Source organism: Varroa destructor, unplaced genomic scaffold (assembly GCF_002443255.2).
Source record: "Varroa destructor unplaced genomic scaffold, Vdes_3.0 BEIS01000004.1, whole genome shotgun sequence".
In the NCBI taxonomy this organism is placed as follows: Eukaryota; Metazoa; Arthropoda; class Arachnida; order Mesostigmata; family Varroidae; genus Varroa; species Varroa destructor.
The window spans coordinates 6,553,647-6,565,914 of NW_019211457.1; the positions used below are offsets into that span (position 1 = coordinate 6,553,647).

A 12,268-nucleotide genomic window follows, 5' to 3' on the forward strand; every position below is an offset into this window, starting at 1 on the left:
ACGTATTAGGAATACGTAGGTCTAATTATTCCTTTTTGCGTTTAGAAGTTAATTATAATTGTCTTATAAGTTTTGTAACAGTCTATACTTGAAATGTTTACATGAACGTCAAATCACAGGCTGCATCGTCAGCAACGTTTCTCGAGTAAAAGTTTGTCCGTCGGGTGTATGTTGACAAAGAGCTCCACCTACATGTTAGGTGCTTGACGTATTTTTTACACTACGAATAAATATGTCATTCAATGTAAGCAAGTGACCAATGCGCAGTCACCACTTAAGATCGTAAAATACATGAAAGGGTCTTCACAAAAATATATATACAAAATGAGAACTGTCCCGTATATGCGTGCGTATACTGTATCGCAATTAGTACATCGGAATAAAGCATACGAAACGTATGAATTGGCGTTGCGTAAAGTATTCACTTCCACTAAATACGTGTTTGGATATCATGCGACCCGGAGCCGATACTTAGCTCCACTCGAGACTGTGCCACGGTCCATTTCGATCCACAAAGTATTTGTTGCGTACGTAGAGGATCACCGCCTCTTATTCCCATATCCTTTAAGGGATTTCATTTTTTATCTGGAGCAACTAGTTTGGTGCTAATGGTGACGACTGCTAGAGCCGTTCTCTTCCAAATGTAATCGAGCTGAAACCTTCGTCTATTATTATTCATTTCATTTGAAGCTATTATACTATTTCTACTGATACTACTTCTGCTAAATTAACTGTTTTTTTTTTGCTTTTCCCCCTTAGCGGTGCGTCTCCTATTCTTTACCGTTTGCCGCGGTTCAGTGAGTTCTTTTTCTTTCACGGACGGGGCCAATCCTGGGATCCCGGCCCGAGCGATCACGAGCGACCAAAAAGTAGCCAAAGAACTAAGCCAGCCACCGGCCAGACAAGTTTGTCTAGTAAATGTCGGCCATTGGCTTCTACTATTGCTGCTGTTGTTGAGACGATCAACTGCAACGTAAGACTAACTTCTCTGAGTAGTTGACTACAGAACAAAACAAGATATATTCAGCTTAACCACCACTTACTCTATATATTTGGCATACTCGACGATAACGGAAACCAGTATGCTTGATGAACGCGAATATTCAATATATCGACGCCTGTTATCTGTCATAATGCAAAAACGCTTTATAGAAGCGGTAAAATGCCTGTAAGGATATCATATTGATACAGTAGCATCTACACGACGAGCTAAGGGCTTGCCCAATACGGTTCTGATTCTGATAGAGTAATTGTTCTGTGCATGAGAAATCCGTATGTCTAGCCTACAGAATCCTTAACACCATGGGCTTGATAATAGTACAAATCAAATATTGTTGCTAGAACCTCGCCCCCGGCGGCAGTAATGTGTGGGCGTACACTCGTTGTCCACATCTTTGGCGATCTGCGCGCTTTGGCAAAATATGACTCAGCAAAAGTCGCTATCCAATGGTATAGTCAGCTGTATTTCCTATGGCTTGACGATTTTCAGTTGAAACTGGATGCCATTTTTATGAAACTCTCAACAACGCTAGCAGCGTTAGCAGTGGGACGGAGTTGTAACGCGTAGAAGTTAATTTCATTTTGATTAACGGTGTCTCATTTTTAACGTGTTTGAGTTTATGCCGCACATAAGATACGAGATATAATTGTTCCTCCCTTGGACTTCTTTTGAAGTACCATAACTGTCTTCTAATTTTCGTCTCCACAGTATTTGTACCTGTCGCAGGGATAACGTTGTGTGGAATACTAAAAAAGTCGACAAGCTAAATAAAATCATTCAGGATTATTTACATCTTTGACTTTTAGGGTTTAATAATTTTTATATTAAAGTTAATATATATATATATATATCAGTGTTGTGTCACATCACCGATAATTACTCATATCACCAAAAGTGAAGAGTTATTAGATTTCATCTGTTATCCGCCGACCACTACAGGTTCTTGGCCCGTAGTCGATAGGTTTTTGCTTGAACTTAGCTGCCGATCGTTTAGAACTTTCTCTTTCTGTTCTGCCGAATGCGATGTAGGAATAACCATCGCTTCATGGCGACATCGCAATTTCATCGTAGAAAAAAGAGGCGAACCTTGTTTCTTAGACACTAATTACATTCGCCCGTTTGTTTATTTGATCCGAAACATACTCAAGTACATGCTAGTCTATTTTGTCTACTATTTTTTGTATTGCCTGACGATTTTTTGCTCACCAGCTTTCAACAGTCAAAAACACTTTGAATAAGGTCTCATTATTTCTAACGACTGGAAGTATCCGACACTCGGCCAACACATTCTAGCTGTTAAAATTGTTGCCATTGATCTGTTGAAGTATGGTCCAGCTAACTTTCGACTTTATACAATTTTCCTGCCTGCTGCATGGTACAGCATCGAATCGAAAATACATACAAGCAGATATACGCAGCGTCGAATCTTATTTGATGCGCGGTCCCGGTGTTACCACAAAGTCCGAAATATTTTTACATCGTACCGGCCTGTTCGCTATCCGTCCCATTGGCCTTCTTGTAGGATATGACAGCATCGAATGTGAACCGCAAACAAAAAATTGGGTTACGGACTCTATAGGCTTTGCCCATATTCTAGCCCTGTTACGCGGCAGGCCGGCTGACCAATCAGCGTCGTTCATCGTTCCGCCGCGCGACGACTCGAAAACAAAATCAAGAGATATTTGTTAGGAAGCTATCTTAATGTATGTATAGAGCAGATGCAAAAGTTTCTTCCTGTTGAATAGAAAAAGCGAGAAGACAACGAGCTGAACATTACCGCCGCTCTGGCTTCGGCCACTCTGCTGAGCCGCAGTTACAGAACGGGTCTCCTTTTAACTCTTTTTTCACCGTCACTGCCTTTCTCTCTCTCTCCCTCTGTGACCGTGTGTATCGCGCACACGGCCAAATCGCCGGAGTGTAACCCCGTCGACGGCAGTACCGAACGACGTTCTTTAGGTCAAACGCTAATAGCTTTTCAAATGATGCCGCCACCGCATCATCTATGGCGCCAACATTCAACCAGTGGACAGACAGTCAGTTGCGAACCATTGGTCCTCACACCAGACAGTTGCATAGCTGATTGTTACTGCTACGGATTGACGAACACGAAGCCTTTTCTCTATCGAGCTATGTTGTTAATGTTGTTATAGACGTCTTTGGCTAGTAGCGCCGTAGAAGGGGCTACGACGTAACGTGCCTTGGCTTTAGCGCTCAAAGACCAGGATAAGACATAAACATTCCTGTTTTTCGCCGGGAGAGAAACGACGCTAGGAAAAAGCGAAGAGAAGAGTTAACATAAAGAGAGCAGCTAACAGCCAAATGACTAGAGCCAGTACGGGAGCAACCGCGTTTGTTAATGCTGCGACTTCGATCAAGCCTACATTGGTAGCAGTCCTTAGAGAACAACTAGAAGGGCATCTTGCTTTTTCACTGTCTTTTTTTTGCTCATGAAATTATCAAGCTTTGCTCCGAATATCGACCTAGTGTTGGCGTTGTCCGACACTGCAAGCCGTATTCAAGCTGAGCCTACATCTACAGCAAACGCAGTGCTGGATGACTGACTGTACGTTGTATCCGCGTTAGCTCGAGCACAGGCAATCGAGCTCAGTCGGCGGCGAGTTGAGGGCTGTTTGATGATCCTCAAGCTCGATGTGACCAAAACGGTAAGCTGTCCTCTGCGCCGTTCGACGTCGGACGCCGCGGTTTGCAGATGACTCGAGACGATGAACGAGACCATAGGAACGATGCGATTGAGATGAGCTGGGGTCACACAGCGCGGGTAGGTCACGATGCTCTTCCGGAGCAGTGGGACGCACTGGTTCGTCCGTTGTTGAGCAATCCGCTGTTCGTCTGTTGACAGCAGTTAGACGCCTCGAGGATTGAGGTGTAGTCGACCAACGCAGTGCCTAACATAAGCAACGACCCCGAGGTAGTAGCGTCTATTGACCAACGTGAACGACCCCCGTATTAGTAGACAGTTGTTGATAATGTTGTGTGGCTACTGTGTAAAAATAATATTGATACAATGACAACTACCATAGTATCGGTAGCTACATGTAGCATAGGCAGTCAGGCAAATGCAGCGTCACAGAGGAATGCGTCGCTACAAATGTCGCTAACATGTCATAACTGAATAGAGGATAACGTTCCGTTTGCTCGCGTTAAGAACAGTGCTAACAAGAGTTGAATTTGCTGCCGTTGCGGCGTAATTGGTGCTGGATATGTCAGGTACCTGGCGGTGCACACACTTCATATAGTAGCAGGAGCACTTCTTTTTGGCCACGTTATATGCAAACGGCCAGTGTCAACGGTGTGTTGACACTGGCCGTTTTGACTGTTGCTGTCGGTGCTTTCGCTACTGCCGCCGTTGTCGTCGTCGTTGTTGTTAGATCTGACTTGCTGTTAGCAAATATCATTTCATAGTCTGCCTGTCTTCGTATGAGTGCGATGCCGCTCTTCGTAGAATAGCGGAGATCAATGGAGGGTTATAGATGAGCACGTTCGAACAGTACACTGTCAGCGGCCGCTAAAACGGCTGGCAGGGGTAAATGTATGGGGATGTAGCCTAGTGCTGTGCTGAGGTAGTGTCGGGGGGTGAAAACTCTGGGCCGACAAACGGGCGAATATTTGGACACCGCCGAGTAGCGAATTGAACAGACACCTTTAGGCAGATTTACAAAATGCAATATTATGTAATACAAATATGAGGAAATGTGAAAGACTCCTAAGAGAAGTGATCGTTAAATAGTGCAAGTATGCGTAAGCAGGACATTAATAACGGCGATGATTTGCAGGTTGTAGGAAACGAGTAATACCGTCAACAGATCAAATGCGATTAATCTTTGGCCGGGTAGGTTGGAAACATGAATTGGGATACGATTAAACAAACACGGACTTCTTAAAAAAATCCGTCTCGAAACAGTATTTCGATGATGTCTTGTATTCATTCTAGGCCGGCTTACATAAAAATTAGCCCAACGTTTACATATTACAAACAGTCTTTTTCGTTTAATGGTACCGTCCTGCGCCAACAATAGCGTGGACGCCAACTATGCGTCAAATAATGCTACAGTCTCAAATATTAGCTTCTCATTCATTACGGCCCACTTGAGTCAAATCCACTAATTTGATTTTATTGCGAAAGTCTGTTCTTGCCTTCCAAACGCACTGGTTCCGCTATTAAAGTCTTGATCCGAATCTTTCACCTATTATTTATGTCTTTTGTCTACTGAGATTATACACATACACGTGTAGTTCTTTAAGGCAGGTCCGACGCTCCAACCGCGAGCTCTGGCCGGATCGTGCGCATAGCCACTGAAATGACAAACGCTAGCAGTGAGCATCAACCGACCGAACTTTCGTCCGCAATTCAACAAGGCTGTTTCTGACGGATGCCTCCTCCTAAGAACCCGCGCTTCTTTTCCAATCGGTCTTTCCCCAGGCATAAATACCAGTTGTTTCTAGTCGACAAAACCAACATTGACAGTAGGCTTTATTTGGAGCCTTGAGGTTTGTGGACCCCTCGGGGTGGACTTTAGGACTCAGATCTAAGGTCTGGCACGCATAGCTCTGATTCCGTCTTCGAAGCAGAGGGCACCTCAATGGCTTCATCCGTCAGCACCAGCCCTATTCCTTATCTACGATCATGCCAGATCCATCGCGTGGTTGCCATTTTTTTTCTACGATTTAAGTGAGAAACGGCTCATTTCCTTCCTCTAGAGCAAACGGTATCGAGAAAGGAACAATGGGTCCTACTGAAATGCCAATGTCCTTTACGAGCGAACCAATGCTAGCGAGCCATCTAGACGACAAGAAGCGACGTTCCTCCACCTATCAAGACAACGGTATTCGTCTACCCAGTTCCCCTTTTCTGTCGTTCTCTCTGTAGACATCTTTCCTCTTCTCTCCCTCTCCTTTTCTGTCTCACTCCTTCGATAACACCGCGCCCCTCTGCGCACACTTTCTAGCCCCCCTCTCGCTCCCGTTCCCGATATTTTTTGCTGTCGCATACTACGCAACGCTAACCCTCACCCGCGTTTTCTTCTCTTATTGCCCTCCTCTCTAGCACTAGTCTTCCGGCCCTTTTCCTTAGTTCGCCATTGGCTCCGCCTGACCAGTAGCCGGTTGTGATGCTTTGTTCTGCACGCCGTAGTCGAGTTATTACTGGCCTAAATAAAACTCACTCATTGGAAATGCTGAGCAGACGACGGCGGAAGCAACGACGGATTTACCGGGTTTTTTGGTTAGGTTAAGCTGAATTAAATGAACTAGGTCTACTGCTGCTGCTTATACCGCGAGATGGTCTTGTCTGGCTTCTAAAACAGCTCCGGAGCCAGCGCTGTCTGACTGTGTGCAGGACCGTGATTGCGTCTCCTCTCCTCGTCTTCGAAAGTGGGGGATTAAGTGGCGAATTGGGAGGGAAGAAAGGAAAACAAAGGGAGTTTCGGTTTTTTGCAATTGCCAGTAGTCGTGGCCAGTAAGGGTAATGGCAATGCTGAAAATGCAGGCGATTTTTGTTACGAAAAAGAAAGCCGACTCTAGTGGTGGGGATAACAATCGAGGCAACCATCTATCTCATTTGTCGCTTCGGTTTTGTTCGCGTTACTCTCTTGCCTGTTTTGACAGTCTTTATTTTTTCCGTGTCGTTTCTACGGTTTAAGGAATATACCTAAAATCGTACACGTCAATTGGTTAGTATGTAAATCTTACTGACAGCAAGTCCGTTCAACTGTGTGAAACAGCAGTCGCTGCGAGAGGGATAGTCGCCAATAGCCAAGCTAGTGGTCGTGCTAGGGCGGCCTACAACCTATAACGAGGATCCAACGAGGCAACATGACTTCATGTGGGCGTGTGATGTGCGAGAATATCCGAAACGTGGGCTTGTAAAAGACGGAACCGCTATTGGGAAGAAACAAAGAGTCGTGATGGCTCCCTGTTCCCACTAGCTGCCAAATCCTCGCAGCAGCAACGGGTAGAAACGCAGGAGTGGGTCCGCGACTCTGTGTGAGGCGTGTCGGTCGGTCGGGCTAACCCTGTGATATAGACACGTAGACGATCGAAGTGGCCGAAACTCACGTTATAATTTTGACCGCCGTAAAAGCTGTGATCGCTGCTGGTCTCGCGCGAGCCTGCGGGCCTAGGTACCGCCATCGCACTGGGAGCGAATTGGATGGAACAGCCTCCACTACCACCATGAAGAGTAGGAGCATCCAGAATAAGGTTGGGTTGCGAGAGACGACTTTAGCGCGCAAGGGCCAAGCAGAAACGAAGCAGGAGCCCAACAGTGCTATACTAAATACAGAAGGGAATGAAGAAAGGGAAAGGGTACTTCGGTGCAACGACGTCAGCTAGGGCTGTTCCTGTTTGGCTACTACTCTAATTCTAGTAAGATCACAAGTCATCCTCATACTTCTAATACGGCGGCGGCTGCTGCGAGGGGAAAGTTGTACTACGGCAGCCGACTTGAAACATTTTACGCAGCCTTCCTGCAGCCGTTTCTACAACCCTCACAGCCATCGACTTCATGGCAGCGGCTTCTGGCGCCAGCGCCAACGCTGACGCTACCATACTCCACACGCGCCAGTATAACGGTCAGCCTGGATAACAGAGAGTAGAAATCAAGGAGGCAGATTTGGGGGTCCGCAGAGAGCGCGAAAAGAGGCCGAGAGTAAAGAGAAAAACGAAGAGCGCTCTAACAACGGCAGCGATCCAACGTCCCCGAACGTGCGGTAGGGATGGTGAGGCCGCGGTAGCTTCCCTGGTATCGTGCCATCATAATCATTGTCGTGATGGGTGTCTTGCCGCGTCCTCTGAGCCGAAGGATGCGGCGGAAGGATTTAGTCAAATGTAACCGCCTCGCTTTTAAGTAGCATTGCCGCCGCATAAAGACTGAAGAAAAGGAGAAATTGAAATGATTGGTCTCCTAGCGCATTTATCCTTCAGGCGGCCGAAGTTCGAGTTCTCGAGTCGTTACGCACCAACGAAGAATGAGGCTGTAACATTGGCAGACAAATACGAAAACACACATACGCTGTTAGGGAGAGTATAGTCGATTGGTGCCTTCAACAAACGCATATCTCTGGTGAAAGCAGAGGGAACTGGATTTTCATTTGACGCCTATGGGCTTGAGCAAACTGGATACGAAACAGATTGTCTTTCTTATTACTGATCCTGCTACAACGATTCATATCTATTCAAATTCGTATCCATGAGAAATAGAAGAGGAAATACATCAAAATTAATTTACGATTCCTGCCATCTTGATGTCATTCTTCGGTTTCAATAACAAGCGATGTTTATTCATGCTCTTCCCAAGCGAATATTATAGGGAAAATACATGAAGCAAAATTAGCCTCCTATGTGTTGTACGGCATATATGTTTCAAATTCAAAAGGTACAATTGTGTACCACAATCGAGTGAACGCACTGCGCTTGTTTCCGGGTCAAAGACCAGCGAAGCCTGTCGTCCATCTATTTTCTACGATGCACGAAAACGCAAACTTACAAACGAGCAATGCTTTTCGTGCCGGCTATTAACGGCGCCGTTGTTCGTGTACTCCTCCAGAAAGAGCTAAACATAAAAAAAACTACCCCTTTTTCGTTTTTATCTCGGCAGGAAGCAAATTTCTACTGCAATTTTATGAGTTGACTTTCAGCGAATATTGCTTCGGCCGTAGTGCCAGAAAGTGGGCGCACCGCCCCGCAACCTTACGTCGTATCTGTGCAAGAACATAGCTAGTGCTGATGGAACCTCAGGCTACGTCGAACCCCCCGACTATCGTTGAAGCCGATTACTGCAATGGCTCTGAGAACAACGACAGGATAGACAGGGCGCATGATGGCGACAATGAGAATATTCTACCAGTCCCCTTTGGAACTCTATTTCAGAACATCGCTCTATCCTCGCGAGACCTTACTAGAGAAACTGACTGGTCGTGGGGTAACAAGGTCTGTCTGTTTACCACTTTGTCCATTCGTTGTCCAAACGTCAGTCAATCCATTCTGTTGTAATCGTCGGAAGATCGAGTCATTCCTAGCCAGTTTCTCGTCTACGAGTCTTCCCCTTCGCAATCGCCGGGCAGTGCATGCTCGTACAAGTTTACAGATATTAATTTTTTCTCCGAGCTTCATATCTATGTATTTGCCTGTCTTTTCTCCCTGTCTCACCGGTTTGTGCAGTCGGATCCGACACAGTCCATGCTCTATTCCCTGCCTTTCTGCCGGCCCGTTTGTTACCGTCTATCTTTGCCAGCGGCGATCCAGTTCGCTTCTCTACCCGATTCTTGTATATCACTTGCCGGTACCTCTTATAGCACTGATTCGGATTAATACTAGATCTACAATATAGACAAGATGTACTGCGATGACTTCGAAGAACTGACACACGGCCAGGCAGCATAACCTTTGGTTTATTCGGTTTGCGCTCGATTCAGCCCTTACTACAGCTACAGATGGCGTCAGAAGGCAACAGGCGAGTCTTCGAACCGATTCTCTGGGTCTCTAGAGTGAGTGCCGCAAGCACCGAAGCGGCCCTAGCGAACAGAAGTTGGGCGAAGCCAGAGCCGCCAGCTGCCACCGCACAGATGGGCTGAGAGGTACATTTAAGAGAGGGGGGTGTCCGATTCAGCTCTATAAGCGAACACTCCGTTAGTATCTAAATACTGCCCTGTTAGTATAGGAGGAGGCCCATAATGGCAGCCATAGGTCGCAAGACTAGTACATAGAAGCGGAGCATTAAAGAGCGGTTTTACTACCGCAGCGTGTACTAGCACCCGGCACCTTTTGGACGACAGACGATGACCCTTGAACACGATGCGCTAGTCACGGCGAAGCAGCGTCTAGCACGATCGCTTTCATTTGCGCTAAGTGTGCACACTAAAGCCTGTCGCCTATTCGCTTAGTGTTATTGTCGCTTTGACGCTGATGCGTCGTTGGCTGCTATTACTGTGGCGCAGCAAAATTATATTAGAATAAACAGCTGTTATTGAGTCAGTACGGCTGGATCTAAACTCAATCGAAATGAGCTGTGCCGGACTATAGTAAAAGGCTAAAATGGCCATTTGATCGGAGTGACATGGCCAATTCTAGGCCATTCCTCGGATGGAATATCGTCTAGGACCGATTTTGTCTGCGTTAAGTCTTGTTTAGCGACGCCCAGTTCGAGGCAAGTCTATAACGAAATCCATGGCAAAATAGACAGAGCAGAGTTTCCAATATACGCCGATCAGCAGAATGCCGGCTATATATATATAGGGAAGCGAAGTTAAGTGAGCTTCAGCTACAGCCGTTAAGCTGATTGAGTTGGTGGAAGCAGCGACGGCGACGGTGGCGCTGGTGATTAAGTATGTGCGGCGTAGTAAATGTCTAGCCGTCAGAAAGGCGAATGATGGTCCTGCATACGACTTTACAGCAGCCCTGACTTCGAAGTGGTGAACCAAAGTGCTTCGTACACATTGACGGACTAGCGGTTGGCCTCACCAACGAACGTAACGCAATTCCAAGCAGGATTTTGTCTGCCGGCGACGTTAGCGGTTACTGCTGCTGCTGGGGCTCTACCACTGGTTTTCTCCGCGCAGTCTGATACAGTACTTGGAATTAGCGACTCGGCGTAAAAGCCGAGGCCACTCTGACCCGAGCTGACCGTTCGTATATCAAAGGTCAGCCGGGAGAAAACCTTTCTATAAGGTTAGGCTTACCAGGACAACACAGAAATAGAAAAAATAAAAAAGGCCACAGATCGCCTGCGAAGCATTACAGTATCTTGGCCGCTGGCATTGCAAATGTGGGACATCTGTCTTAGCGCATTTGCGAACAGTAACTTGAGGTCCTATGAAGCGAAGATGTTTGAAGGCAGCTGATTTAACGAATGGGCTGGATTCCTGGTAGTTTGACCGGTCAGTTCGTTCCTGTGACAAAAATCGAGAAATAAGGGGCATCGAAGCGTCTGCGGCGGGAATTCGCACTATCGACGCTGAACAACCTCCAGGATCCGAGGTGGTTTACGATGGCCAGTCTCGATAAACTATTGAGCATTAATGTTGGCGCGGTTAGGACGAGAACTTGCACGACTTCTCGCTACATACTACAGAGATCGGGCTTTTTCGAATGATGTAGCATTCGTAGGAATAATTTTCGAATGGCCGCAGTTCGTGTCTCTATTAATGACTATGCTAGCGGAGAATGAACTGTTATCCCAAGAGAAAAGGAGGACCAACAGACAGACGAAAGCAACCGCCACAGTTCTTTCTTTCAGTTTCTGGATGGCTGCCAGATAGTGGGTGGCACAAATGGAGGCTGCGATGGTCTGGGTCCATCCAGGGGATCTCTCCACAGAGAAAGGAACGAGTTTAAGTCAATATGGGAATGCGTACTCGGGTTAGCCTACCAGCCTACGGGGTTTTGTAGTCTATTGGAAGGTCGATTCGCCGAGTTCTTCATTGTTGGTGGAGCGCCCCTAGAAAAGAGTTTTCATGTGCTGTCTGCTAAGAGTTGGAGAGACAACAGGCCGGCGCGGTGTTGGATACCCGTTGCCGCCAGCGCGATTGCAAATAGCAGTAGCAGACTGGTTTCAGTACCACAGCGTCGCAAACCCTGTGCTGCTTTCGCCCTTGCTTCATTGGCTCTAGGCGTATGCGTAACAACTTCGTCTTTAAACGCACTTGGTTTTAACTTCTTTAATGCACGAACTCCTATCTGTGGCTAACTGTAGAATCTATTTGGAGTTCGAGACTTTAAACAGGCATCTTCGTTTGCCTTTATATATGTATGAGTATGTTATGTTTGTATTGGAGGTCTTCTCTTATGGTACTACGTTAGGGAACATGCTTAAGCTCGTTCTCAGGGTCGGGTGCAAGCTTGCTTGAGGACTCGGCGCAACTGATTGCTTGTACAGCAGCTAGAGGTCGCTGGCGGCGGAGACTCGGTGGAGCGGATACTCCAAAGACACTGCTTTGCGTCGAGTTCGCTCGAAGCTGCTGCTGATCTCCGTACGAGCTTGTCTGTCTCACTCACGCTGGTGCCCTCTCACAGCCTATTTAACTCTCTCTTTTGGTTGGGTTCTATTCGCCGCCACCGCCGCAGCAGCTGAAGTCAGCAGCGACGACGGCAGCAGCGGCGGCGGCCGCCGCCGCCGATCGCATTGGCCATGCTGGTGGGGTAGAGGTTGGCGGCAGAGTAGCTCGATAGGTAGTGTGGTGGGTTGAGGCTCCCTCGGTTCGTCAGCTCTCCCTGCAAGCAGCAGCGCTACCAGCGATCGAGAAAGGGGCCTAG

At 47.0% G+C, this 12,268-nt stretch overlaps 1 protein-coding gene across 5 annotated transcripts in view; it reads left to right on the plus strand.

Moving 5' to 3' along the window:
* The window catches only part of LOC111248838 (uncharacterized), an 88,567-nt gene that overhangs the window by 44,874 nt on the left and 31,425 nt on the right, over positions 1 to 12,268 (plus strand). The window contains exon 2 of one of the 5 annotated variants that reach the window (XM_086988449.1): positions 760 to 973. The exons of the other annotated variants lie outside the window; for them this stretch is intronic. Within the exon in view, the coding sequence (XP_086844575.1) occupies positions 760 to 973 (214 nt within the window). The remainder of the gene's footprint in view (positions 1 to 759; positions 974 to 12,268) is intronic. 5 annotated transcript variants of the gene reach the window in all.